We start from the raw sequence: 27,957 nt of genomic DNA, 5'->3' as shown, positions 1-27,957 counted from the left end.
TTTCAGATTTTTCATACTAAAAGAGGATTCTTAAGTCAAAAAGATGTCGCCGAGTTACTTTTGTGCTCTTTTTAGTGGCTTCCATTTGTTACTGATACTTAAATTTGAGTGACAGCATAAGACACAGATATCTTCCTTACAAGGATCCCCTAAGTGCTGAACTCAGTGGGATAGAACATCTGTGGTTCCTTCTGCTATCTATCTGCATGGGAAAAGGCTTAACTTTACTCCATATAACAAACAACCATATTAAAACTGCTCATCTGGAACAAATGCTTTTATTTACATGACCATTTGAAAATAAAAAATGGTACAAGTCTACTTCTGGTCTTCAGCCTGGCATAGGTCACGTCTCCAGAGTGTTTCCTTAGGTGGCATTCTGGCTTAGGGACCACGTTTGTGGCAGAACTAATAATCCAGCAAATCAGTACCAAATCTCCAAGTGGAGAGCCACACACAGCTTAGTCTCTTCTTACGTAAAAAATATTGTATCCAAGTTCAATCATACCCCCAATAAGCAAGGCCCACAATGGGATAAATACATAGGCTAATTTCATCGTGGTGAATTGCTGCAGCTTAGCACAGAGGGCGAGGCAGAAGGCCAATTTAAGCAGCATTGCAATGAGATACCAGGTTTTCTTCTTGATGTTCTGGGAGCCGTTGCGAGGGTCAAAGCCAGACTTGCAACGTCCAGCCATCTTTACAATTAACATAACTAAAAGAATAGTATCAAATATCCAGACTGGAATGAAAATGAGGAACCAGTTCCATGGTGCTTTCTCATCCAACTTCAGCACCAGCATGATGAGGAAGAGTAATGTAAAAAGCCATGTCAGTAGTACTCTTTGTGCCAGGGACATTCTCATTTAAACAGCTTGGAGAGGAAGTCTGGCAAGTGGTCAGCAACCTAACGAAACAAAACACAGAGGGCCATCAGAAGCAGTCATTATACAACCACCAGGCATATTCTGTGCCCAGGAATAGCACCTCTTTCTGTCAAACAGCAATCTTAAAATACTGAAGCTTATGGCTAATGCTTGCTTTGTGGCAAGTATCTCAAGTATGCAGGCACTGGTTGATAGGAGTACTTCTATTTACTGGCCTGGTAGTATGTTTAAATTGCAGTGTAGTCATGATGAAAGAAAAACAGGAACAAATTATCAGCCATTGCACTCATAAAGGTTTCTATATTCCTAAATGAGACTTTTAACCACTACAGCTGCCAGAAGACTTTCACTGCAAGTCTAAAGTGCCAACTTTAAAGCAGGAACAGGAAGAACTATGATCCTCCTTAGTCGTCCAAGCTACAACAATGAATAATTACATACCAGTGAAACAGTGCTAAAATAGGTTTCATAGGCAATTATTTTCAATATTTGAGATTTAGATATGTCATAAAAATTAATTCTGTAAAACCAATATTGTTTTGCTTGAAACAAACTGAACTTTGCTTTGTTCCAGCTGACAGAACCCCAGCATCTGACCTTCCCTGCCAGCTCCCAGAGAGGCAGGACGAGCCCCTTTCCCTGGCAGCACTCCTGGCTCCTGCTGTGGCTGCTGTTCTTACTGATGCTCACCAGATCCACTAAGTCTATTCAACTCCCTGAACAGGCAGAAAACTATTAGCAACATTTCCCTTCTAATTGGATTTTTTTTTCTCCCACATTAGAATACTAAACTAGACTAGGGGACAGGCATTCTGTATGCCGCTAGAATCATCCCTCTGTCACCTGCTTTGTGATTCAACCAACTTTCATTTTTGCCAAGTCTTTGATGGCAAAAGTGGGATTTATTTTAAGGAACAGATCTGGCCAAGCCTAAAATAATCTAAGTTGGGGTTACTGTTAGTGCAGCAATTCCCTCTGACCCTTGGGTGACCCCAGGCCAGTTTCTTGAGCTGAACAAGCGAAAATAAAGTTTTAAATAGTATTTTTCTAGCTTGCTCAGACTGCCTAATGGTGTGATGAAAGCCTGTTACTGAAGGGCAGAACTAGGACCCACCCTCGAGGATGGGGCAGAGCTGAGCAGCAACATATAGATAGGATTTAAATTGCTAGGCTGGTTGAAAAAAAAAAACAGAACAGATGGAAGTTCAGCTAGCATTGCTCTGGCTGTAGGAACACACATAAACCAGCTGCCAGACAGGACTACAGAACAATAATAATCCACCTTAAGTATTTCCCGCTCTTTGAAAGTATTTCCAGGATCCTCAAGTACAAGTTGCTGGCTACGGTGAAGACTGCAGTGATCTGAAACTTTTAGCGTTCCCTTCATCAAAACATTCCAGAGAACTCGTTCTGGAAATCATCACGACAGGCACTACAGGGAGGAGAACCTCTTATCTGCAAACTGAAGGAAGGAGAAACCAAAGAAGCAGACTGGAAACTTGTGCCTGAAAGGCAAAAGGAAATTCAACACTCTTAGAAGTATTGGGTTATTGGATACTCGAAGAAGGCGCTATCAACTGTCTCTAGAGAAAACAGAATCAGAATCATTTGAATGGGAAGGGACCCTTTAAGGTCATCTAGTCCAACTCCCCTGCAATGAACAGGGCCATCTACAATTAGATCAGGTTGCTCGCAGCCACATCCAGCCTGACCTTGAAATGTCTCCAGGGATGGGGCATCCACCACCTCTCCAGGCAGCCTGTTCCAGTGCTTCACCACCCTTATTGTAAAAAAGACAAGAAAGAAAGCTACAGAAGAGTTGTTAGATGGAGCTTCTTAGTTAAAAGGTGCTCATTTCATGAGGTTCAGAACCACCATGTAACAGAATTTAAACAAGCAGACAAAAACCCCAGCAAGGGACGTGATGCTGCCTTTCATTTCTGTAGTTAAGAGATGTACCTGCACGAGTGGACAAGAACTGCGGGGCTCTATTCAGTTCTACAGGTGTTTTTGGGGTGAAAATTAAAAAAATCCAAGGGTACTTCTGAGATCTCACAGTCCTGTAGTACAAGCACGGGATGCCAAAAAAATCTAAAGCTGGCAACTGGGGATACAGATGGCAGTGATGGAGGGATTGATGACAAGGAGAATGTGACCATATTTTGTAAGGAAAGAAAGAACAATACCTGCAGACAGCTGGAGGTGAACTGTCACAAGATGGCTAACCTTGGGAAAGGGATGCAAATCTGGTATGCACCTGAACCAGTTCTGTGAAAGCACTGAAGTAATATCAGTGGCAGAGTATAAAAACAAAAACGCTGTTGGCTCCTAATAGGACTCCTGTAATTAGTAGGAAGTGAAAATTATCAGTGATGAGAGACACTGTGCAAGTAGTTTTGCTGACCTCGGTGGGATGAGCACAATAATTAGAATACTGTGTTAGCTAATTATATCTTATTTAGAAGGAAAACAGAGAAAGTTAAACACAGCATTCAGCTCTACATTAACAAACAGCAGAGCTACAAGTTCAGTTGTAAAGCTCAAAAGTCACTTACAAGTCGTAGGAACTGAAGTCCAACTAAATATAAATCTAGCAACTAAATGACATTTTAAGGCTGACTTTGGGTATCTGAGCAACGGGACGCACTCCCGTAGGCCCACGTTAAGCACTTTCACTCGCTCTTTGTTGTGCGCTCCTTTCCCTGCCGTACAGCCGAGCAGCGCTGCGGGGACAGCAGGGCCTGCAGGGGATGGGCAGAAGGAAGCGCAGAAGCACGGGGTTGCCCAGCGGGAAGGGCCCACAGGGAGCGCAACCCGGGCTCCCCACAGGAACACTCCAAACGCAAACCTTACAGCTGACAGCTGGGACTGCGGCAGCCTGGAGCCCTGACCGCGCCGTGCGGCCCGGGCAGTTCCGTGCCGACCGACCGCAGCTTTGGAGCCTTTTTTCCCAACCCCCGGCGCTCGGCACCCGAGGCCCTTCCCTCAGGGCCGCGCTGGAGCAGCCCGCCCGGCCGGCCTCAGTCGGGCTTGACACGGCCGAGCCGCCCACCGGACGGACACCGGAGCCCCTCGCCCCACTACGTACCGCCCGGCCCCGGGCCTCCCTGCGCAGAGTCCCGGTGCATCCCCGGCCCGCCCGGCTCCGCGCAGGCAGCGCGGCTCCGCCCACCCCACTTTGCCACAGGAAGCTCCGCCCCCCTTCCCTCTCTATTGGCCAGCGGGGAAGCATCTCTTACCGTGCTCCCGCTCTCATTGGGTCAGCGAAACGCCCGTCAAAACGAGGCCGCCCCCCTCCGTGCCGACGGTTCGTGAAGATTCGTCCTTCAGCCCGCCTCCCTCTCTTTCCCTCGTCGCCAATTCGCTCAGAGCGCCGTCAATCGCTCCGTCTCCTCCCGCCCGCCACGGAGCTTCACGCCCTCAGGGGCGCGCGCTCGGTGGTTGCAGCTTGGCGCGCGCCGGCTCCTCCTCCCTCATTTCCCTCTCTGCTCCCCCCGCCCTCAGCTGTTGCCTCGCGCGCCGCCGCTCCTCGCAGTCTCGCGCTCCTCTCGCTGCCCGTTGTTTGCGGCGCGCGGAGCGGTAAGGTCGGGGCGTGTGGGGAGAGTGGGGGCGCCAACTTCACCTCAGGGCTCGGTGTGGGGGCGGGTGGGTGAGCGGGGGGGCCGCGGCGGGGCTGGCGGGGCGGCGGGGCGCGGCAGCTTCGGCCCCTCCGATCGGAGCCTCCCGGGGGAGCGAGGCCCTCGGCCTCCGCGGCGCGGCGACCCCCGGCGCGGGGCGGGCGCGGCCTCGGGGCGCGGCGGGAGCGGAGCGTGGCGGTGCGGGGTCCGCGGGCGGCCGCGGCGTCGGGCCCTTCCCCGCCCGGAGCCGCACGGAGCCGGTGCCGGGTGCCGGGCTCTCGGTTTTCCCCGCCCTTACAAACGCCGGATTTCAGCACCCCCATCCCCGAGCTCGCCTCGCTCCGTGCGCCTCGCGCGCCCGCCCCTTTGCTCTCTCTCCCTCATCTCGTTTCTCCCCTTCCCGCGCTGACCCGCGGGGTGCCGGCCGCGTCCCTCCGCTCGAACCCTCGTGCCGCCCCCCGGCCGGGGCGTCGCCGCGCGGAACGTTGCTGGAAGCGGCAGCGCGGTGCCGGAGCTGTCCCGGCGCGGCTCAGGTGTGCGGGCTGCGCCGCCTCAGCGCCCCGCGCCTTTCTCTCGCGGCGCTCCCACACGTTGCCCGTCACCCGGCGAGCAGCGCCGCTGCCTTGCCTCTCGTTCCCGGCCTTCCCGTGTCTTAATTAACCGGAGAAAGTAATTATTTGGAAAACTTGTTGAGAGTGCTTAAATTAACACTCCGAAATGCTTTTTTTTTTTTTTTCTTCTGCTGAAGATGCGCCTTCCCGCAGCAGACGCGGCTTGTTTAACACTTCTGGCGCTCTGCTTCTCTGACAGGGATGATGTGTGTCATCAGCACCTCACCCGCTTCCATCTTCCTGTTGATGCTGGCGGTGTCCGTTGCAGCAGGGCCTCGCTTCAGGCAACCTGCAGCCCCCCCCCGGATGCCCTCACCGCAGCGGTGGTCGCTGAGGGCTCCGTTCCCATGCTGGGGTGCTTTTGTTTTGCTGGGTTGGAGGCTAAAAGCATTCCTCAAACAAATCTCAGGGTTATAAATAGCCCTGTGTATTTGGCTATTTCTGTGGCTCTGAGAGTTTTAGTGATCTTCTTTGATTTGCCTGTTTCTTTGCGACTCCCTGGAAAGGATAATCCTTTCCTGAGAAGCCTTATTCCTGTCTTGGTGAGGTGTTTGCAGACTGATGGACTTACGCACATCGCACTTCTGTCAGTTCCTTTTCTTTCTTTCTTTGTTTTTTCTTTTTTTTCCCCCCAGAGCTCTCCCTTACAGTATTTGTAAACAGTTCTGAAAGCAAAGATTGAGAGCAGCATTCAGAACTGAGCCACTTAAGCTCCTGATCCCCTTTTAAAGTGGAGTGTTGGTGCAGCTGAATTTTCAGTTGCTATGTTTTAGTGCCAGTGTATGTTTGTATTCTGGACATAAATATTATAGAGGCTATAACAGTCTGAGTCATCCAAAAAAGAATTTGGAAACCTGGTTTGTTTAATTCAGTGTTTGCAGAAGGGTTTTTTCCTCTTGCATTATGTGGAATGCGCCATACAAATAAATTGCCAGCGAGTCTGAGCCCTGTGGAACGTTTGGAGCATTCCAGCGGTGCTGGCCTTCTCCCAGAGCAGACTCAGCTCGCCTCGCCCGGAAAGTTTGTCCCAGTGGCACCCAGTGCTGCACAGTGCTACCTCTGGGGGAGCTTGGAAGGCTGTGAGCTGTGGAGTGGGGTGTGAGCTATTGGGCTGGCGGTTCTGCAATGGAAGGGGCACGTGGCTGTGTTTGGGTTTCCACTGGGCTTTGCTTCAGCTCCTCAGGCTGAGCTGTGTAGTTTCTCTTTGAGTTGGCAGGGGTCACTGGGAAGCAGGGGATGTGATTTCATTCCCAGTTCTCTAAAGCTGTGTATATTGCTCCCCTTACTTTGTCTAAATACTGTGTCTTATTCTTCGTTTATAGTAGAAATTGGGAAGGAAACAGTAATTTCATTTATTATCCTTTTCTCAGGACTCTTGTGAGTGAGAATTCTGAAACAATCTGTGAGAATGCTGAAGCAGTTTTTCTGGGTCTGTGAGGAAGTTCTTAACATGATCGATGCACTACAGATTCACGACCTAACAGTTTCTGTGAACTTTGTGCTGGGCTTCCCGAGAGCACAAAACCCGTGCAATTACTTGACCAACTTTTTACATGGTCTGATAGTGATGGAACAAAGGGGAATGGTTTTAAACTGAAAGGGGAGATTTAGGTTAGATGTTAGGAGGAAATTCTTTACTCAAAGGGTGGCAAGGCCCTGGCACAGCTGCCCGTAGAGCTGTGGGTGCCCCATCCCTGCAGGTGCTCAGGGCTGGGTTGGACAGGGGCCTGGGCAGCTGAGCTGGTGGGGGGCAGCCAGCCCACAGCAGGGGGTGGGAATGGGTGGGCTGTAAGGCCCCTTCCAACCCAAGCCTTTCTGTTATACTTAAATCTTTGTCCGTCTTCTCCCATTTGAGTGACTTCTTCAGTCAGTCAGATGACACAACCAGGTCTGACGATGATGAAAGATGTTACCTGCATGGTGACAAATTCTTGTGAAATTTTTGACAGGTGGTGGCCCACAGCGATCAGCAGAAGGGCAGTTAGAATAGAGCCCCGTATTGCTTCAGGAGAGCAGCAGCTGGCAGTGCTGTGTGTTGAGCTGTGAGCCATCGTGGTGTGCTGCTTGCTCAGCCCAGTTGTTTGTGCAGCTGGTAGTGCAGGTGAGATGGGGCTGGTAGGACAGCAGATGGAAAAATGACAACAGGCTTAAATTAATTCTACCCACAGGGCAGCATAGGCCTGTGGGTTTTTTTTTTTTTTTCCCTTTCCCTTTTCTGTCTTTCTTCCTTTCCTTTTTTTTTTTTTTTTTAACATTGTTTTCTTTTTTGTGGAGAAAACAAAATAAAACTTTTGGGCTGCTGTTCAATGACAGCTGACCGCTGCTTACTCCGAGATATGGAGCAGCATGATAAAGAAGAGACTTTGAATGCTTTAAATGTTGTGTTTTCTTGTTTGAGTTTCCAGTGCTGCTAAAGGTTCCTAAAGGTCTGACTGGTTACAAAGGAAACTACTTGAAGAAGTCAAGCTCAAATTTTTGAAAGAAATACAAAGAGGTTAATAAATAGCCTATGGAGGAATCCTAATTACAGTCCCTGATTGTAATTAGGGTTATAATGCATTGCAATGTAATTTTTGGGAGTACTTTCTATGTGATCATAGAATAGCATAAGTTGAGAGGGATATCTGGAAGTCACTTAGCTCATCTGAGCTTGGAAGCAGGGCCAGCTTCCAAGTCAGAGCACACATTTGTACATATGTACAGATACCCATTGTGTTATCAGTAAATTTGGAAATATATATATGATTTTTTTTTATTTTCAGTTGAAGGGAGGATATGAAGAGTTTATAGAACTGTTTTCTTTTTTTCTTAATTTGTTCATAAAAGTGATTTTTTTCAAACTCACTTTTAGCGGGGCTACTGCTTAAATGAGACGTGGTCTCAGTCTTGATTTTATTCTTGTGTCATTTGAGGTGGGCTTGATGGGTGGATTCCAGAAAGTCTGGGTGATGCACTTGCTGGCTTGACTCCAAGCATTGCATTGACTTCTGTTTGCAAATAAATTTGTGGTTCTCGCTCTTAAATACTAAAATTGCAAGGTGGGAGAAGAAATTAAAACCACTTAGCATCAACTATGAAGTCATGCACACCTTGTGTTCAGAAATTGGCCAACACCAGCTGCTTTTTGGGGTTAGGTGGTTAGCAGATGCCAGCCTTCAGACGGCTGAGCAGTGTTCTGAGCTCAGCTGCCTTAAGGGACAGTGTGTTCTCTGCTTGCCGTGTTGTACTCTTGTATTCTCTCCTTGGCATTTGCTGCTGGGCGCTGTGGGCTCAGCTACATAAAGTGTATATATGGCCAGACAGGTAGGTCTTGGTGATCTGCTTGGATGTTGTCTGACATTCTGGGCTGTGAGGCTTTAGATTCCTTCAGCTGTGTGTGTATTTTTGTTCTTAGTGTTATTATGTGTTTAAATAGCTGTTTTATTCTGGAATCTGAGTGAAGTCCTTGGCTTCAGTGACTTCCTGTGGCACTGGGTTTGTCAGTCGCGTTGTGTTGCAATATAACATTTCTCTGTTAAGAGTTTGGCTTTGCTTTACTTTAAGCTCACAGAGAGGTTCCCTTTATTACTAACTGCTATTTTCTTTACTATGTTTTCTGTGTATTTATTAAAATCTCACTTAATTCTTGCTGATCTCAACAGGAGAGATTTTAAATTGTTTAATAATTCACAGCCCTTTTCAGGGCATCCTCCTTCCTTTCCACAGTATTTCAGTATTCATCCTTAAACAAAATACATACATTTCTGGCCAGGTTGCTTAACAGCAGTACTGCAGTGTTTTCATTCTTCAGGGAACTCCGTGCTCTTTTGGCTGTAGAATATTGAATGGCAGAGCACACAGAGCTACCTAATTTCCTTTCCAGATTTGAGATACCTGATTTTAAAGTGTAGTGTAAGCAGATCACTTTACCCACCCTATAATGTGCATTACTGATATTAGATTCTCTTTATATTGCCTATTTATTGTTAAATTTAATCTATTTCTTTAGTGTTGATAATGTAATTGTAAAGCCATTTGGAAATATTACTTCTTCACTTTTCCTTTTCTCCGATGTGTAACAAATGAATACAGTGAGCATCACTGGACCTATTTACAGCAGCTTGAGGCCTGTAGTAATAAGGCAGATCTCAATTCACTCAATTTAAGGGTCTAGAACTTCACAAAAATTCTCACTGCTGTAGGGAGGAGGAGAGGGGAAATCATCTGAATGGGTTCAAATGATCTGCTAATGACAAGCGATTGGTACTTGGGGAGGATGCAGGCGGAGATTGGGTGGAGTTTGCTCCAGTCAGAGCTGCCTCAGTCTGAGAAGTAACATTGGCCATGGCTTTTCCCGAGTCAGAAGGTCTGTGGAGCTAATTTGGCTGAAAACTAGGTTTTTATTGAGTCATGGCAGCGAGTTCCTTGATGCTATTTGCTGTGCAATGGGCTCCAGTGCTGGTAAAAAGAGCAACGGAAATGACTGGGCAGAAAGGTGGGCTATGGCAATTCTGCTTCAGGATGATTTAAAAAGTGGTGAAGACTCACTAGGTTGCAATGACTTTATTCATCTGCCCTGGGAGTACCTTCAGTGTCTTCAGGGAGTGATATCTGCTCCAAGTTCCCTTGTCAGAGCTCAAGGAGCCAGCAGGAATGTGGGGCATCTCTGTTTAGTCAAGCTGCTGCCAACACCTGCTGGAGCAGCTCTGTGATGGATGTCTGTGGGTCTTCCTCACAGAGGTGTAATGGTCAAATTATTTGGGAGGTGCTGGTTTCTGAGTGCTCTCATCCCCAGTGCCTTTAACTCGGTGTCTCCAGAAAGAACTCGTCGCCAGGACAGGATTGTACTGGACAAGGCACCTCTGTCACTACAGCATGACCAGAAATGAGGAAGCTGGGGAAGCATCAAGAAAGCAGATTAGGAAGACTGAATGTGGTTTTGGGGTTGGGTGCTGCTAATGTGAATGAGAACTTGTGTTCCCAAGCTAGCAACCTGGAATTTGTATGCGCTTTGCATTGGAGCTGAACAGGAGGGCTAGCAAGTGAGCTCTGTGGGATTTAAGTAGCTTCTAGGCACCTGAGTAGGCAATAAATGGCCCGTTTTATTCAGACTGGATGCTGCTAATTAATCTTTATTATCCAATTAGTCTATTGCAGTGAAGAATATTAACCTCAAAATTTTGTTCAATTTCCTGGCTGTTTTTCAACTCTTAACAACGTTTGCTTTTCACAAACAGCAATCTCCTTAGAAGTCTGTGATGTCCTTGCAAAGGCTCTTTGATAGTCCGTGTGTGATTTATCACTTGCTCTTGTTTATCGCTTGGATGTCCAAAAATACTGATAGTCTTAAGACACAATCTTCATTTGCAGAAACAGGACGGATTGCTGCCCCTATCAGATAGTCTTTCAGGTACAGCGGTGTTCCATTTTTAATGATGGTACGGAGGAGCTTGCAGATACACGTGTAAAGCTCCTTACTCTGCCGTTCCTTGCTCGGATCACTCAGACTTCTTAAGAAATACAGGCTCAGCATTCCCTGCTGTATTCCTGGGGAAGGGTGGCTGTTACTGGAGCCTGCAGCTTTCTGACAGCTCAGCCGCTTCGTGCCTGAGCTGCTTCAGAAACTTGCTGGGTAGCTATTTGTGGAACGTGATGCAAAGATGGTCACTGAGGAGTGGTTTTTCACTTCCTGACTACACTCATCGAGAAGCCACAACTCTGCTTTGCATTGCCTGGTGACAGAAAAACACTCCTTACTAAACAGCAAGTAGATACTTCCAGTGGGTAAGATTTATTGCAGGAAATCACCGGTGTATTTGGAGACACAAGGAGGAGAACAACAGTGCTGCATTTTACTTCGAGGTGGCCACTGTATTTTGGAATTGTTTTTGAGTGTTTCTTAAGAGGATTGCAGGTACTAATGAAATGAGAATGTTGATAGAAATCATATTTCTTAATGAAGTTGTTACAGTTCTAAGAGCAGATGTATCCTTGCCGTATTTTAAGTGTTTCTTATTGTAAGACTACAGATATTTTTAATGGTGTGCATATGTGTTTGTTCAGTATTCAGCACAAAAAAAAACAGGAATTAAAAAAAAGCAAGCCTTGACATCAACCATATAGAGTTCTATTATTTTTTTTTTTTAAAGCCTTTCTAGAGCTGTCTTGTAGATCTAGCATTCTGACAGCTATTACTACATTTGGACTGCAATTTTATAGCTAACATCTCTCATAAGAGGCAAAATTGTCTTCATTATAATCCCCTTTAAAGGCTTGAATTTTCTCCACTTTATTGAACGATAGAATATGTTGAAGTTTTAGAAATGTTCTGCTATTTAAAATGCATTGCAGCAGGCTCAGGAGTCACTCTGGGAGGTGTAGAATCCGAGATGTCTCAGTTCAGAGTCCTTCTCCCCCCTTGTTGTCAATGGGGCAGCTGTGAAATAGCATCGCGTTGTTTCCAGTGGAGCCATGAAAAGAAGCCAGTTATGGAACAAAATTAGGAAACTTACACAGACCTTAAGGCTGAGGACAGAGATTCCAGAAATGGCTACAGCAGTTGCAACAACTGCACTCAATGTTCTTTTCCCAGAACCTGAAATAAATGTCAGAAATCCTGATACTCAATATTTTGCTGCTAATTCACACAGTTCTGTAATTCCCTAGTAAAACAAGCGTTCCCTGGGAGGCAGTTATTCCCTGTGCTGTTGCTTTGCCCTGCAAGTGCTGGAGAGTTTTTATTGTGTAAGTGAAGATGCCAAAGCCAAGCCTCCTTTCCATCAAAATTCCTTCTCACTGCTTGCTCTGTGCTATAGCTGTATCATAGAATCAAAGAATGGCCCTGGCTGGAAAGGACCTCAAAGATCATCTAGTTTCAACTGATTGTGTTAGTTCCAGGCTGCACATGCACACTGCTGGCTCACGTCCAGCTTCTCGTCCACCAGGACCGCCAGGTCCTTCTCTGCAGGGCTGCTCTCAAGGAGATCTTGCCCCAGTTTGTATAAATACCTGGGGTTGCCCCGACCCAAGTACAGCACCCTGAACTTGGCCTTATTGAACCTCATTGGGTTCACATGGGCCCACTTTTCCAGCCTGTCCGGGTCCCTCTGGATGGCTTCCCTTCCCTCCAGTGTGTCAACTGCACTGCTCAGCTTGGTGTCATCTGCAAACCTGCTGAGGGTGCACTCGATGCCATCGTCTGTCATTGATGAAGATGTTAAAGAGCACTGGTCCAAAGTGGGGGGCACTACTTACGATTGGCCTCCAGCCTGACACAGAACCATCGATCACAACCCTTTGGCTGTGTCCAGCCAGCCAATTCCTAATCCATCAAACAGTCCATTCTTCAAATCCACAACTCTCCGGTTTAAAGAGATGGATGTGGTGAGGGACTATGTCACAGCCTTGTAGAAGTCCAGGTAGATGACGTGCACCACCCTTCCCCTGTCCACCAATGCCATCGCTCCATAAAAGGAGTGGTCAGGCACAATCTGCCCTTAGTGAAGCCATGCTGGCTGTCTCAGCTCACCTCCATCTCGTATGTTCCTTAACACAGCAACTAGAAGGATCTGCTCCATGATCTTCCCAGGCACAGAGGTGAAGCTCACTGGCCTGTGGTTCCCAGGGTCTTCCTTTCTCCCTTTCTTAAACTTTCTGTAACTGCAGTAACTTTCTGTTATGGATGGTGATAAGGGGTGTGAGCTTCTAGGAAAGAATAAGTATGCAGCAGTGGAAATGGGATCAAATACCGTGACTGTGGGCAAAATCGAGAGGCCTGAGGGATTATTTCTTTCTTTAAAAGTGACGTCTTACCTGAGGCACAGGCAGGTGTGGCTTTGCTGCCAGATGCCTGGTGTCATGGTAAATGACGTTTATTAAGTCTGTGTTCGCCAAGGGCAGGGCTTGATATGCAGCCAACAAGCATGGAGCACGATTCACATCACAATGTTGCTGTTGTTGGCCTCGTTTATCCCTCACCTAAACAAGTATCTTGAGATGTTCAGTGCTTTTTTCCCCGGTTAATTTTTTGGTTGGTATGTATATATTTTTAAGTTATTAAAAATTATTATAGATGGAGTGAAAAACAAGGGTTGAGAATCTCGTTCATGAACAATATCTCAAGAATGCTGGTGTCCAAATTTAGCAGACTTGATGTTCTGTTGGGAGAGCAAGTATGTTAATTCCTTTTTGTTTACAAACTAGTCTGACCTTGGATTACAAGGCAGCGATTTAGGGGGCCTAAGCTGGCATGGCAGCAAGAGTCCTTGTTGTGCTGACTGCTGGATGGAATCCTTAGGTTAGCAGTACCCTGGTTTTTTTTTTTGTTTTAATTTAAATTCTTTTTTATTGTCTCTTTCCTCTTCCCTTTAGCTGGTTGGGATTCTGTTAAGGCTAGCTGAAAGCAATATGAGGTTTCCCCTGAAAGGTGTGACAAGTTTCTCATTTGTTTGTATGCCATTTGCAATTCTGAAATGCTGTTTGAAAGACAATACCGCATAGATAAAGTACTTTAACAGAACACTGTGTGCATTATGTGGTATTTGATGTTCCTTTTAAAAAGGGAAATGTGGACCTAATGATTTATTTGTAATGCACATGTAAAGAATGTCGTTTGAAACACTGCTTCAAGGATGTGATGGTGGCACAACCCCATGGATGTGTGCGGAGGAAGGATGTCTCTTGGTGAGTGCTGGTGGTGCAGCTGCATTACACTGATATTGCTGTTGGTTTGTTACCTCCTGACTTAAGAACCTTCAGAGTCAACAGGGGATGCATAATGTGAATAAGCCGTTTATTGGACTTACTTAAAATAAAGTATCAAATAATGACAACAATGTGATGGTAATGGTAACTTCTATTTTTATGTTGCTCTTGGGAAGTAAAGAAAGAGAAAGGGTTTTTCCTCTTTAAATTTTCAGCTACATTCCAGCAGGTACAATGTTTTTTATTATTATTATTATTTTTTTTTGAGTATGTGATACAAATGTCGCTTCAGAGGTAGCTAAGGAAAGCAGTCCAAACCAAGTTCTGCTGTTCTCATGGTTTTATACAGTCTTTTTTTTTTTTTTTTTTTCTTTTCCTTTTAACCACCTTCAGCAGCTTCCAATGAAAGAGGAAAAATTCATAGCATTTTAAAAACCTTGTAGGACAAATGCCACAGCTGTGTGGTTGTACTGCTGCTGATGTTTAGTGATGGCCCTTCATTCTTATTCATAGTGAGCTGAGATGGGCCCTCAGGCTCGTGGCTGGGTGATATCCTGACCATCCACCTTAGCATTGTTATAAAGGAAAGACATTCCTTGAGACGTTTCCAGTATCTAGAAGGGAGCTACAGGAAAGAAGGGGGCAGACTCTTTGGCACGGTCTGTGGCGATAGGACAAGAGGAGATGGTTTCAAGCAGAAAGAGGGGAGATTTAAGTTAGATATAAGGAAAAAGTCTTTTACAGTGAGGGTGGTGAGGCGGTGGAACAGGTCACCCAGAGAGGTGGTGGGCGCTCCCTCCTGGGGTACTGCCAAGGCCGGGTAGGAGCAGGCTCTGGGCACCCTGATCTGGCTGTGGTGTCCCTGTTCGTTGCAGGGGAGTTGGACTAGGTGGCTTTCAGAAGTCCCTTCCAGCTCCAAATATTCTAGGATTCTATTCTATCATTTAGAATAAATCATAAATATGAATTTAGTGATTCACAGTGTTTACTGACAAGAAAAGCAACCATTTGCTACTACTTTCTTGCCTGTGTTGTATTTTCAGTGATGTTTTTGTGCTCACTGTCATTGCTTATTCAGTCTTCCAGTATTTCTAAGTCTTTATTTTGGCCTCTCCCTTTGGTATGAGGAGCACAGCTTTATTCAGAACTTCTGAGTTCAAAATAGAATTCAATTGTTCAAAATAGAATTTGTTGTCTGTAGACTGTCATTTAGGAAGGTTTGCATTTGTGTCTGGCTGGGGACTCCAAAACATTTTGGTTATGAGTAAAATATCTGGTATCTAATCCTGTGTTACACAATAAATGCTGTGTGCTGCTTGACTGAGCGTTTAAATTGCTGGAAACATCTAAATATACACTTTGGTGGCTATTGAAAAAGTGCTTGTTTGATTGCAGGGTGTAGTGTGTATTTATTTAAAATGGAATATGATTATGCTCTGAAATGGAAAAGAAACAGCTACAAAACCCCACGTCTGAATAAGGATCAATGTAGTCGTCTGCTTTTAGTTTCAAGCAAGTAATGAATTTCATCCAGAAATCCGTCGCTTGTTATTAATTTTAACTGTAGGTTTGATGAAGTGGTAATAAATGGCTCAGGTAAGTGTTGCAGAAATGTGACTGAGCTTATGTATTTCAGTGTTCCATCTGAGTTACAGTGTGTCTTTAATATTGCCCTTAAGTCTCCAGCTAGTTAAGATGAAGCTAATCTTACTGTAGTGACTTTGCACAAGGCGTACAAGTCAATGTGGTGCAGCTGAGTGTAAAAGCAGGTCCTTGTCGAACACACGTGTGTGTGTTTGATGTGCAACATGAAATAGATTCAGAGAGAATCAGATAGAGGACAAGTTAGAATAGGCGATGCTCTGTTGTGTCTGTGTTGTGCCTGTGTAATGTGTCAGCTGCCTTGATGTGCTCATTTTGCCCATTTGATGGATCTTAGAGCCCAGCACATACAGCCTGACTTCGGGATTGATAGCAATACAAATTGTCAGCTGAATAAAATGTGAACATGCAGAGAACATGCAGAGTTCTGAGCTTGTTGCAGTCTCTTGTCAGAGAGCTTTTTTGAAGGTCCCTTCCAACTCTGAAGATTGTGATATATTTTACCTGCAGGCCAAATGTATTAAACTCATTTTGCTGCCTTCAAAAAAGGCAGACAAATCACAGCTCTTTCAAGCAGAACCATTGTCTGGAAATAATTGAATGCATTTTTTCACCTTTTATTTCAGTGTTGCACCAGAAAGTGCCGTGTATCTGTTGAAGAAAGCGTGTGGTATCTCCTGGTGGAGGTATTTCCACACACGTTGGTGAGCTGGGACATCTTTGTGGTTGTGTGCTGTGGAATTCAGTAGTGCTTTAATTAACACTGAAGAGGGTTACTTTTGGAGAAATGAGAAGAAATTTAAGATGTGCCCACACTGTATTCACAAGGCAGGGGAAGGCAAGGGATACAAGTGTGATCAAATCCTGTGTGTGCTGTTGGTGTGTAGATTCTTCCTTGAGCAGCGGGGCTGCCATCGTTGTGACTGAGCAAACGTAGGTCGTGCTGTGTGTGAGGGCTGTGCGTGTCAAAGGACCTGGCACTGGTTTGTCTGTAGTTATGGAGCCAAGTATTTTATACTGAAGTTTATGGGAGTGTTTGCAAACAAGAAAACAAATCCTGTTTTAAGCTTTGTGTGGGTGAGAAGGAAGGGTAAGCAAACTGTAATATGGCAAGGTATAGCCGGGTCTGTTAGATAGAAGTCTGTGATGGCAGTCTTTATTGTGCTGATAAATTCTTAGTTGCAGATAGTCACTCTTAGTTAAACTTCCACTGTTATTACAGACCCAATTGCAGTTCTTGATACAAGTGATGGCTTTGCTTTCTAACTGACTTGATGTGTCTTACATGGTGATGTTAACAACAGTGGAAGACTGACACTGTTCTGCTCTAAAAGCACTGTTGTGATAACTCTGAAATGAAGCTCTGAGCTCCTTCAGAGCTGTTCCTTTGTATTGTGTTGTAATCTTCCTTAACATTGTATGAAGGATATTGAAGTTTTACTGTTAAAAATCATAAATAAAATACTCAAAAGATGCTGTAAGTATTATTAAAAAAACAAACACAGAACTGAAAGATGAAGATATACTGCATTATGCTCCTTGGAGATTCACAAAAGCTGCTATACAATGAGTCTGTTTGTTGAAGATCTGTACTATAGTGTTTGAAATGCATATGCCAACTTAAAAATACAGCACCTCTGCAGTAGCTCACGGTGTGCAACAAGAGGCAGGGCGGAACGAAGGAGTGGGTGTCAGTGCAGCATGGAGTTTTCCCATGCGTCTGCCCCCTTGTCCCAGGAGTCTCTGGGAGATGGAAGCATGGATGGGCCTTGTAGAGATATTACCTGCCGTGTCCTTACACAGAAATGTACGATCTGGAAAATTCATTGCTACTTTTTTTCTTTCCCGTAAACCATGTCGAGTTCTCGGTGATGAAGAATGTATCAGACCGTGTCACAACTTACTCTAGTGCTTTGGCATTTCAGAAAGGTTTGATTTCAATCTATTGCATAGTTTGTTTCCATCTGTAGAGTGAGGGACTTCAGTACGCCCCATGGGCTCTTTTTTAACTGGGCTTCAGTTTGGAATACTTGTTAATACATAGATAGAGAATGAAAAGGAATTGGCGAATTGAATGGTTGTTAAACACAAGTACTGAGGTGTTTTGGAAAATATTCGTTTCCGATTCTTTCTTCCTTTTGCTTCACTGGCTGCTTCCTGCTTTAATTAACAGCATGGAATGTGAGCACTGCGTACACCTCACTGTTATTAATCTGTTCTCAAGTAGTCTGTGAAATATTTGGTTTTGGTTTTAGTTACAATACATTCATATATAAAAGAACTTGCATATTATTATAAAACATCCCGAAAGGACTCTGTAATTCTCAAGTGTGCTTTCAGTTAATTTTAAAGAATGTCTGCTGTGAGAGAAAATGGACAATTAGTTCTCTTACTCTTCCATGTAAAAGTAAAAGCAGAGTGTGGCCGAACCATGACAGGAATGGAAGAGTGATTTGTAGGAATGTGATCATTTTAATTCTGCAGCTTTGTAATGTTTATTTTCTTCATTTTTTTTTCTTCAGTGCTAACTCTGCACAAAACAATACTTCGTAGCCATTTTCAAAGGAGAAAGTTTTACACAGGCTGAGTTCCTCCTTCTCATATCACTGTCATTTGGTTCAATGCTTAAAAAACCCCAAAGCCTCTTCCTGTTTGTTACCATTAAAACAGGCGTGCGACTCTTCTCTAGCTGCTTCTGCCTTAGCTTTGGTCTCTCTTCCCGAGTGGATTAATTTTGTAACCAGAACAGATTTTTTTTGTGATCAGTGCTGTTTTTGTTGTTCCCCAAATACCTACTAGTTTGTATGAGCTTTTCGTAACGTTTTATAAAGCACTGATCTCTTGGCATCAGAATCCTTATGTGGCCTTCTGCATTTAATGAAACTTCCCCGAGGTTCTCCTGAGATAATACAGCACATCTGTGTGCCACTTGTGTTACGCTGGAAAGTGGAAGTAAAGTTCTGTTTCTTTCTGTTAACAGCCTAAAATGACTGGGTGAATTCAGTGGAATAAATGGCGTCCAAAGTAACTGATGCTATAGTTTGGTACCAGAAAAAGGTAAGCTTTCTGTTTGTTTTTTCAAGGGAAAAAAAAAAAAAGTTTGCTTATTGCATTGTATGTGTAAAGTATGATAAATGTAAGTAGTGCTGTGTTGTTGGTTGGTGTTCTGTGAAAGGGAGTAGCTTGGAAGTCTGCCTCTGAAAGTAAATAAATGCCTAATGACCAATACCCTGCAGGATAGAACTGCTTTTGGTCTGGCTATTGATTTCAGTGTAATGTTGATTAATTACTCGTGTGCAGGAGAATGCTGTTTCAATAGTACATTAAAGAATCACTGTATCTAAGTAGAAAGTAAGAATTCATACATTCTCTGTTAGTAGCAAGGATTGATGTATTCCAGAGCCAAGGGAGGTTTCTGTAGAAATCAATTAAACAAAACTGAGAGTGGAGAGAAGCAGTAAAGAGAAAAAAGATCTGGCTGGGAGATGTGCAGTTACAGTATCTCCTGATACTGTGTACATTTTGTTTCATATCTGTACAGAGAAATATTGATGTCTGACTAACTTATTATTTAGTTAATTTCAAGTTATTGTATCCTCTTGACATTTGTGTACTGGTTGACTTACTCAGCTAAATTGTTTTTAAAAGCATGGAGAATTTTGCTGAGTTTAGATGTCGGATTTAAGGTGTGATGAGCTTGTTCTATTTTTCCTTATCTCTCCATGCTTCGGTAGGTTCCTGTTTTCCTTGGTCCAGTGGCTTTCCTTTGGGGAGTACACATACTGCTCTTACAGGGAATAATGGCAATGGTCTTCAAAATAGAAATTGTGATTAACTTTTACTTTTAAGCACCCATAACTTGTGCAAATCTGACAGTACTGACAACCTGACAATGTCATCTTCTCAACTGTGAATTAAAGGTGCATTTGGAAAAGCAGAAAAATGAATTCTCCTTACTTAATTTATGCTCTATATTCAATTATGTATTAAAAATTTGGGAATCATTCAGAACTTAATGAGAATTTTTTTGTGCTTTATACTCTCTCCCTCCCCTCATTCAAGCTTTAGAAAAACTATTTTTGTCCACATAAAGAAGATTATATGGGCAGATTAAAGTACAACCAACCCTTGGGTGCCTACGAGAAGCTTGGATCTCTTCAGCGCTTCGGAGAGTTGTAGATGGCAACTTTCTTATTTGTACATTAAAAAAAAAGAAGTCAAAAAATATCTTGCTGAATTTCTTCAGTAGCAAGTTTGGAATTGCTGTTACATGGCTTTACTTCTCAGATCCATTTGCTCTTTCCAGTATGTGCACACATAGCTGTAAATCCTTGATAGTGTCCTGGTTCTTCCTGTGGTAGCATGGATGAAGTACATAAAAGCAGCCATGTGCAGTGGAATTGCGTGGTGTTTTCAAGCCATTTCTTAACTGTGGGTCCTTTCAGTTGTTACAGAGATTTGTAGGGTGATTTGGTGGAAGATTTAATGTAATGGAATTCAGTGAGGGATCTCATGGAAGGGAAAAGGGATGCTTATTGTAAAAATCTTAGATTAAACTGATTTTACCTGTTCCTCAGGCCTCTGAGGTTTTTTGGGTGGTGATGGTGAACAATCATGGACAGATTTATTATGACATTCAGCTTTATCTTTATGTAGAAAGTGGTCATTTGATGTGAGCAAGAGTCTCAAGTCTCCAGAAATCTTAATCAAAAGTCCTGCTCTTTTTTTTTTTTTCTGTTGTCTATTTTTTTTTTTTTTTTTTTTCCTGGTTTGAGGTACATCTGTGGTCCTGTTGGATGCTTAGGAAAAGAAATGCTGTTTGTGATCACCACAACTTTCCCTCCTCTTGGTGCTAGGAATGCAGGGTCTTCTGACGAGTCCCTGTGCTGTGATGGTACAGAGAGCAGAGCAGACCTTCTGGTTCGGATGCCAACAACTCATTCCTCAGTTTTACTGTTCCTGGGAGACTGCTTCTGACAGGACACCTCGCTATCAGTACAGAAATACTGCTGCAAGTCTGCAGGTTTTCACAAAGGTCTGCTCAGGCAGAAAGTACAAACTGTCTTTGAGGCAAAGGATTGTGATATGTGACCACCATTATTTCATGAAAGACTGGGCTGTCTTCAGGAGGGATGTAGTGTTGCATTGACCTGATGTCAGTGTTTTCCATGGTATGAACAAAGTTGAGTTGCAATCAATTGCAATCAAGAAGCTTTCAGAACTTCTTTCTGAATGAGAGAGTGGAGTCTTACTTTAGGACAAATTCAGAGATGTTGCATCTCATGTAAGTGTTCATGATAATTAGGTGGTGATCCCTGGGTCCCAATTTAGTGAGAGTTAGCCTGGATCAGGCTGATAACTCCTAGAAGTTGTTAACTTTGTAGTGCTGTGTATAATCCTTTCCTAAGAAGATCTTGAACTTTCCACCCATGTCCCTGATTTTTTTCCCCCATCGTTTACATGCACAGTATTTTTTCTCCATGGATTCATTGTTTGTACTTAAATTTCAAACTAGGAAATGGAAGAACTGTGTTAGAGATGAGTGGATAGCAGGCATGTTTTCTTGTTCCTCCTGGGACGTTTCTATTATGTGATTGCTTATGATGGCAAAATGGGGAACTTGGCTTTCAATTCTAAGTGTGTCACATTTGTCCCTCTTGCCTTGCTTTTCAAGTCTGCTGAATCCTCACTGCTGTAGCTGAAATTGAAAGTGGGGAGAAATCAATACTTAGCAGTAAAACATTGTTTCTGGGTCAAAAGAGAACTAGGGTTGCAGTAATTATTGCTCAGACTAATGGCTTGCCTATATGATAAAATGAGAACAATTATTTTGGAGAGGTTTTTTTCACATAAATGAGTTGATATATGAAAATCCTAACAAAGAACATGAAGAGCTTAGATTATTGATGGTCAAATATAGAGAAACAGTGTACTCGAATAGGCGGACGCTTATTGTGAAAGAGATATTAAATAGATAACTTAATCCACGTGGCTTTGTTTTCAATTTTGGTATATTTTTAAACTCGCCTTTATTTTGCACTAGATTCCCCTCTGTTGAATTTCAAAGGTCTGCTGTCTCCTCAAAAGTCAGGCACTTCTGGACTTCTGTGGCGGAGTTACGCAGTGGAGCTCTTCCAGCCGCTGGCACGCAGGTTCTGCAAGGAGCAGCACCCAAGGCTCCTTGCTCGTGTGACTCATTCTATTGTCTGCAATGGAGCTTCTCACGGGAGGATGATTTAGTAATGTGCTTAATCGTTTAAAGGTCAGACTTTTTATTGTGTAAACTTGCGTTTTGTTGTTGCAATAGATGCAGTGTGCTTATAGCGCAGAGGAGCTCTTTATGACTGCCTTGTAAAAATGCTTTATTAGTTCTTCATTACTTTTATTTGGATTGCAGGGTTTGTTAACACAGGTTTGTTATCTGAGATTAGGGCCTCACGGACGTCGCTTTCCTGGTCTAGTGGCAATGTGAGCTTCCCTGCTGCTGCACGTAGCGATGGCGTGAGATGTGGGCATGCTGGCTGTGTAGGAAGGTGCATAAAGGAGCTGCTGCGGAGCTCCTGGGCGTATGGAGGAGTGCCCTGCTGAGATGTTTGTGTGTCTCAGGGAGGTCAGACAGGCGTGTGCCGGCTTGCTGTCAGCACGTGGCTGCGCGGCTCTTGCAGCAGCGGGTGTGGCGGGGCTGTCTGCGCTCCCTGCATCCGTCCCTGGCAGCTGCCGAGCTCAGAGGCGCCTGTCTGTGCTTTGTTAATAAATAGCCTTAGGATCATGTGTGCGTATTTGAAGTGCTGTGTCAATAACGGCACCTGAGGTTAAAAACAATGAAATCGGTCATAACCTGAAATACTGCTTAGAACTTAAAATCTTTGCGTTCATTTATTATAATACTTTCAAGGCTTACAGATAGTAGTAGGTGTGCAACTTCTGCTCTGATTTCCAATTTTACAACTCTGTGTTAAAACCAAGGATATACCGAGGAATAACCCATGGTAAACCAAGGAATTTACCATAACAGCTTTTTGATTTTTAACGCTCGCAGGAGTTTTGCTACAAAAATGGAAGGCTTTGCACACATTTGTTAACGATATTGCAGGAGAGAATTAAGTTTTTCCAACTCTTGGGAGTGGTTGCCGGTGAAGGCAGAATGGAACTTAATGAACCTGAATCCTGCATCTAATTGCTTATCATTTAACTTTGCCAGCACAGCTTTATGCTGCTTTGGGTGTCCTTTGGGTACTGCTGTTAAAGGGCACAACAAAACAAATGAGATGTTTTCTTTGCCATGGTTTTAAAGGGCAGAATTAGAGTTGTAATTGCTTTAAGATCTGTAATGTTTAGTGTTTTATAGCTCATTAGCCTAAGATTATACTTTCCAGCTTAATAAAGAAAGCAACAGTAATTATACCATACCCTGAAACTACTTGATTTCCCTTTTGGTACCGAATTAATGTGATGCGTTGGTGACCCTGGCACACACAAACCAGTTTTTGCACAATGGTCTGGGTGTGTGGCTGTATTACTGAGAACTCGGGATGCTGAAACTCTCAAAAAAGTCAGTCTTCAAATGCCAAAACTTGACAAGAATCGGAGCTGACTATTTTTGAAAATGATGTTCCCCAGGGTTCAGTTTGGGACCAGGTTTGTTTATGTATCAATGATCTTGATGAGGGATGAAGGATCGAGTGCACCCTCAATAAAGGTTTGCAGATGACACCAAGTTGGATGGGTGTGTTGATCTGCCAGAGGAAAGGAGGGCTCTGCAGAGGGATCTGAGCAGGCTACGCTGATGGGCAGCATCCAATTGTATGGCTTTCAGCAGGGCTACTTGCTGGATGCTTCACTTGGGTCATAACAACCTCAGTCAGCAGTATAAACGTGGGGAAGGGTGGAGAAAGTTGTCTGACAGAAAAGGATCTGGGGGTGTTGGCTGACAACCAGCTGAATGTGATCCAGCAGCATGCCCAGGCATCCAAGAAGGCCAACGGTGTCCTGGCTTGCATCAGAAGTGTGGCTGGCAGAACTGGGGCTGGCAGAAGCTGCTTTTCTGTGTAGTACTGAAATTGTCAGGTTGTCAGCTGACCCAGTAATGGGGATTACCTTCAGCACCTTGTTTCAGTGAGTCAAAATTCAAGTTACTGAGTCTTACGCAATTGATCAGAATCTCTCAAACCCACGGTGTGGCTGAACAAAGCAGCTGTATGCTGTGCCTGGCTGCTGACATTCATGCACTTACTGAGTGAATTTGTCAGGGTGCGAATGCAGTTTAAACTGTAAGAAGCTGAATGTATCTGTGAGAGAGAGCGAGTGAGCTGCAATTCCCTGTGTTTGTAAGAGCGATTCTCGAATTGTTTTCGTTATGCCTCGTGAAGCTATAATTTAGCATTTCTCTTCCCGAGAGAACTGATTTATCTCTCAGTCACACAGCAGGATGTTGCTGGCACAAGGAACGGGTGCTGTGGGAAGTGGAAGTAATCAGGAGTAAGGGCAGTGCTGTTTCAAAATGCCACTACAGTGGCAGTGATGGTGAGCTTGCTGGATTTTTGGTGGTCTTCAGGGAACAGTACTAAATAATGAGGCTGTCTGCGTGGTTTTCTTTGTCCAGTTATTTCTTGAGAGTGCTTCATTTTGTGCAAACGCATAATTGTAAGGAAAAAAAAAATGTTGCTGAGGGCTTAAACCTTGAAGAATGACTGGGCTGTAGCCACAGTGTAGGCAGTGGGTCAAGGGAAGGGATTGTCCCTCTCTGTTCAGGTTGTGATACGGCATGTAAGGTGCTGTGCCCAGTTTGGGGCTGTCCAGTAGAGGAAAAGGCATTGATGTTCTTTGGCAGGCCCAGCGGAGGGCATGAAGATTGTTTGGGGCTGAAGCGTGTGATGGACAGTGAGTCTGAGAGACCATGGTTTGTTCTGTCTGAAGAAGAGGGCAAAGGGAAGAGCTCACTGTTGCCACAGCTGCCATCCGGGTGGCCATGAAGGGACAGAGCCAGGACTTCTCAGAGGCGTGCAGGGATTGCAAGAGAGGCAATAAACACACATTGAAATAGGGAAAATTCAGGTATAGGGAAAAAATGCTTACTGTGAGAGTTGCCAGACTTTAAGTTACGGTCCCAGAGAGGCTGTAAAATCCCCAAACTCTGGACATTTTCAGAACTTTCTTGGCTAAGTCCTTGAGAAACCCCGTCATTGGAGCTGCTCCGCACAGCATCTGAGTGTCCTCCAGAGGTTCCAGCCTGCACAGTTCTTTGATACCTTTAGTCTGAGATTTGAAGATGAGTGAACTTCATAATGGATTGCTGTGTACTTCAGTGACAAGTGGAATCTCGTGCAGTTTGTGCTTTTTTTTTTCCTCTTTTTTTTACTGAGTAGTTCTTTTAATGCACAGAAATGGTGACCTAAAGAAAGTTACTTCTAGTGTCCACTGTATGTCACTAGGAAGTGGCTTAGGGTGGGTCTTGGTAATTCCTTTACTGTGTATTCTGAATATATATGAAGTGTTTGTGTCTGTACTTAGTTCTGAATATTCTTATGCATAAAATTTTTGTTAAATGTGAGATTAAAATAAGGTCTTTCATGTTTTTAGCAGATCTGCTAAAATCTCCAAACTGTTACTCAGGACAATAAGGAAAGCTGGCTGATGTTAAGAAGAGTTAATGTGTATTGATTGATACAGAGAAAGTATTAATACATAGATGATAAATGTTTAATTATCCATTATTGTACTTTGGAAATAGTATCTTTGAAGGAAGCTTTGGTAAAATTATTGTTCAGTGGAATGGCTCTTAGTTCACTGCAGTTGAAATTATTGCCAGCTCATTAGTTGGTAATTCACACAATTAAGAATAAACAATTCTTCATTTGTAAGCTGAAAGAAGGTAGGTTTAGGTTAGATATAAGGAAAAGGTTTTTTACGTTGAGGGTGGTGAGGCCCTGGAACAGTGATTCTATGATTTTACTCTGCACAGTTGGTTTTGTTTCTCCTTCTGGGAGTAAGGGAGAAGGAAGGGAATCCCAGAATCTTTTAGTAGCTGTTCAGCAGTCCTAAATTCCAAGCTTTGCACATAAGGTTATACTGCTTTTATCTCTTCATTTTACTTCTACGTTTGAGTAAAAGTTTCTAAACTCGTCTCTATTGGCAGACAGTGCTAAAGCTATTATATTAACATCTCTGGCTATGAACTGGTTTTGTCTTAGCTTAGCTTGTCTTGTTCACGTATCAGTGATAAAAGAACTGAGGGTTGGGGGCAACAAACACCTTGAAAATGGAAAAGCATCCTGAAAGAAAAGAAGTCTTAGTAAAAAATCAAGAAAGATAACGACACTGCTGAACTACTAAGTTATTGCCTTTACTGCAATGTGGATCAGTTAGGTAGAAATAAAAGAGGGTTTAAAGTAACTTCTAATAAATTTGTCCTGTGCATTGACAAAATAAAAAATGTTTTGTCTGATATCCATAAATGCATACTTCAACATAAACTTAATAAGAAGCTTTGTTTTTTCAAATGAATAACATTACATGTGTGTAAATTATTTATACGTCAGTCTCGATACTAAAAACATTCTGTTGCAGGTTTGTACAGTTTCTGAAAAATGTTGGGCTGTAAAAATTAATAAAGTGTAGTAGCTAATATGCTAATACTAAGTATTTTTAATAAGATGTTAAAAACTTAATTTCCTTGGTAGACAGCCTAAGGAAGCAACTTCACTTTTTATTCACCAGACTCTGTACCTTGTGTCCTTTGGGGTTTGTAGTAGTATTTTGATGTTGCTTGTAAAAATGTGTAGCAGCTTTAATGGACAAAGCTTAGCGTGCAGATTTCATTATGGATAAACATTAAACTTTTAAGATCCAGCAGGAAATGCGATGTATTCTTAGGATTATACTCTTCATTAGCCTTCTTTGCCATAAATTATAAATGCCTCCTGAAATATTGATCGATTCCATTAGAATCCGAAGGCTCTGTGAGTATTGGGCTACACGTTGATAGCATCGCTGCATTAGCTTAAAGTGAATATCAGTGTCATTCACAAAGCTCAAATTCAGTCTTGATGCACACGTGGCCCATTGATCTGTTTATGAGAAAGACTGGGAAGCAATAATTTGCAGTGCAGAAACCCTTAGCGTTGGGCTTTGTTTGAAACCAGAATGAGCTGTCTCCAATAGCTTAACTTAGACAAATTGCGTTTAGTTGTTATAAAAACTAGCTATAAAAGTGTCAAATACATTTTAGATAGACAAGGAAATGTGCTCAAATGCTTTCTGAGCTATTTGGTTGGGAAGAAAGAAGCACAAGTGTTGCTAACCTCCTGAGTTTATTGCTGCTTTTCAAGCTACATGAACTTCCTTTGCTCACTTGAAGTAGTGCAGTTTATGAGGTCAAAGTTGAGCTCATCTTGCATCTCTTGTTTCTGAGAAAGGTTTGAAGTATATTTACATGTATCGTGTTTGAATGAGTCCAGTGGCTTCTAATGCTTTCGGTAAGTTTTCAATTTGAGACAATTTTTGGAAGTTGCAATAATGGGTTACGGTTTGTTTTCACCTTGAAATAATTCTAAAAATGAGGTTAAATATTTCTAAATATATATATAAAAGTTTAAAATGTTCCAACACCTTCTAGGTGGAACTTGCTGTCACGCCACCCACATCTCTTTTTCTGTCCTTGATGTCTCTCTGGCTACACCTGAAGCAACATTTTCCATTGTGAAAGAATATCAGCAGGATTTTCAATCTTCAGTAATCTTGCATGTGCTGAAACTTGTAACAGCTGCATGGTGAATAGTTGGTAATTCTACAAATACGTAACGGAGCAGGGTTCTTTAATCTTCTCATTGGGGCATTTATTGAAGCAAGCTGTCTTGACTGAATATTTTAGAGGTAACTGGTTTGGATAGACTGGATAGAGTCTTGTCATTGAGGAAGCCTGTGGTGCATGATTTAAACTAAATTAATACAAAATATCTGCTCCAAAATATCTACAACAAACAACAGGTTTGTTGTACCACAATTTATTCCATCTGTAGCATGCAATTGACATGTCTCCTACAAGGGGATGTGTTGTTGCTCATGCTTGGTGATGGAATCATGGAATCACCACGTTTGGAACAGACCTATGAGATCATCCAGTCCAACCATCCACTTACTAGCGGTATTCTCCACAAAGCCACGTCCCTTAGTGCCACATCTGAATGTTTCTTGAACGTCTCCAGGGACAGTGACTCAAATACCTTCCTGGGTAGCCCATTCCATTTCCAGCCATTCAAGAGCAACAATTAAAATATAGGCTTATCACGTTACTTGAATTAACAAATTATTAAGAAAGAAAGAAAGGAAGTTTTGTTTTGTTTTGTTTTTTAAGGTTAATTTATTTTTTGCTAAATCCTTAAACAAACAAAAAAAGCTGTAGAGTACAGCCTATGATCCACTTTTGATTAGCTATTTTGTAAATGAGGATAAATTCTGTGATAAATTAGGTAAAAATTGGGGTAGTGTTGTGTACTTTGCTTAATTGAAAAAAAACAACCAGTTGTAGGTTGGATTAATGGCTTGAAAATGCCAGTGACA

At 43.2% G+C, this 27,957-nt stretch overlaps 2 protein-coding genes across 12 annotated transcripts in view; one reads left to right on the top strand and one right to left on the bottom strand.

Annotated features, from left to right (window-relative positions):
- Nucleotides 1–262: 262 nt before the first annotated feature.
- Nucleotides 263–4,094, bottom strand: TMEM60 (transmembrane protein 60). Of its 9 annotated transcripts, none has more exons than XM_085216711.1 (4): nt 3,976–4,072; nt 2,600–2,667; nt 2,170–2,392; nt 263–907 (listed from the first exon to the last, which is right to left on the bottom strand). In XM_085216711.1, exon 4 carries the CDS (start codon nt 864–866, stop codon nt 462–464), a length of 405 nt encoding a protein of 134 aa, XP_085072837.1. In that variant the 5' UTR covers nt 867–907; nt 2,170–2,392; nt 2,600–2,667; nt 3,976–4,072; the 3' UTR covers nt 263–461. The 9 variants fall into 9 exon arrangements, with proteins under 9 accessions (XP_085072837.1, XP_085072863.1, XP_085072846.1 ...); XM_085216737.1 differs by having other exon boundaries at nt 2,170–2,349; XM_085216720.1 differs by lacking the exon at nt 3,976–4,072 and adding an exon at nt 3,074–3,227.
- Nucleotides 4,095–4,327: 233 nt separating this feature from the next.
- The window catches only part of PHTF2 (putative homeodomain transcription factor 2), a 62,427-nt gene continuing 38,797 nt past the window's right edge, over nt 4,328–27,957 (top strand). For 2 of the 3 annotated variants that reach the window (XM_085216674.1, XM_085216661.1), the window contains exons 1-2: nt 4,328–4,466; nt 18,380–18,456. In XM_085216674.1, coding sequence (XP_085072800.1) covers nt 18,412–18,456 — 45 coding nt within the window. In that variant the 5' untranslated portion in view covers nt 4,328–4,466; nt 18,380–18,411. Of the gene's footprint in view, nt 4,467–10,822; nt 11,009–18,379; nt 18,457–27,957 lie in introns of those variants that run through there. The other variant, XM_085216665.1, reaches the window with a different exon arrangement.

The sequence above is a fragment of the Meleagris gallopavo genome, chromosome 1, assembly GCF_905368555.1.
Source record: "Meleagris gallopavo chromosome 1, MGAL_WU_HG_1.1, whole genome shotgun sequence".
NCBI classification, from domain to species: Eukaryota; Metazoa; Chordata; class Aves; order Galliformes; family Phasianidae; genus Meleagris; species Meleagris gallopavo.
This window is presented reverse-complemented; position numbering and strand designations above follow the sequence as displayed.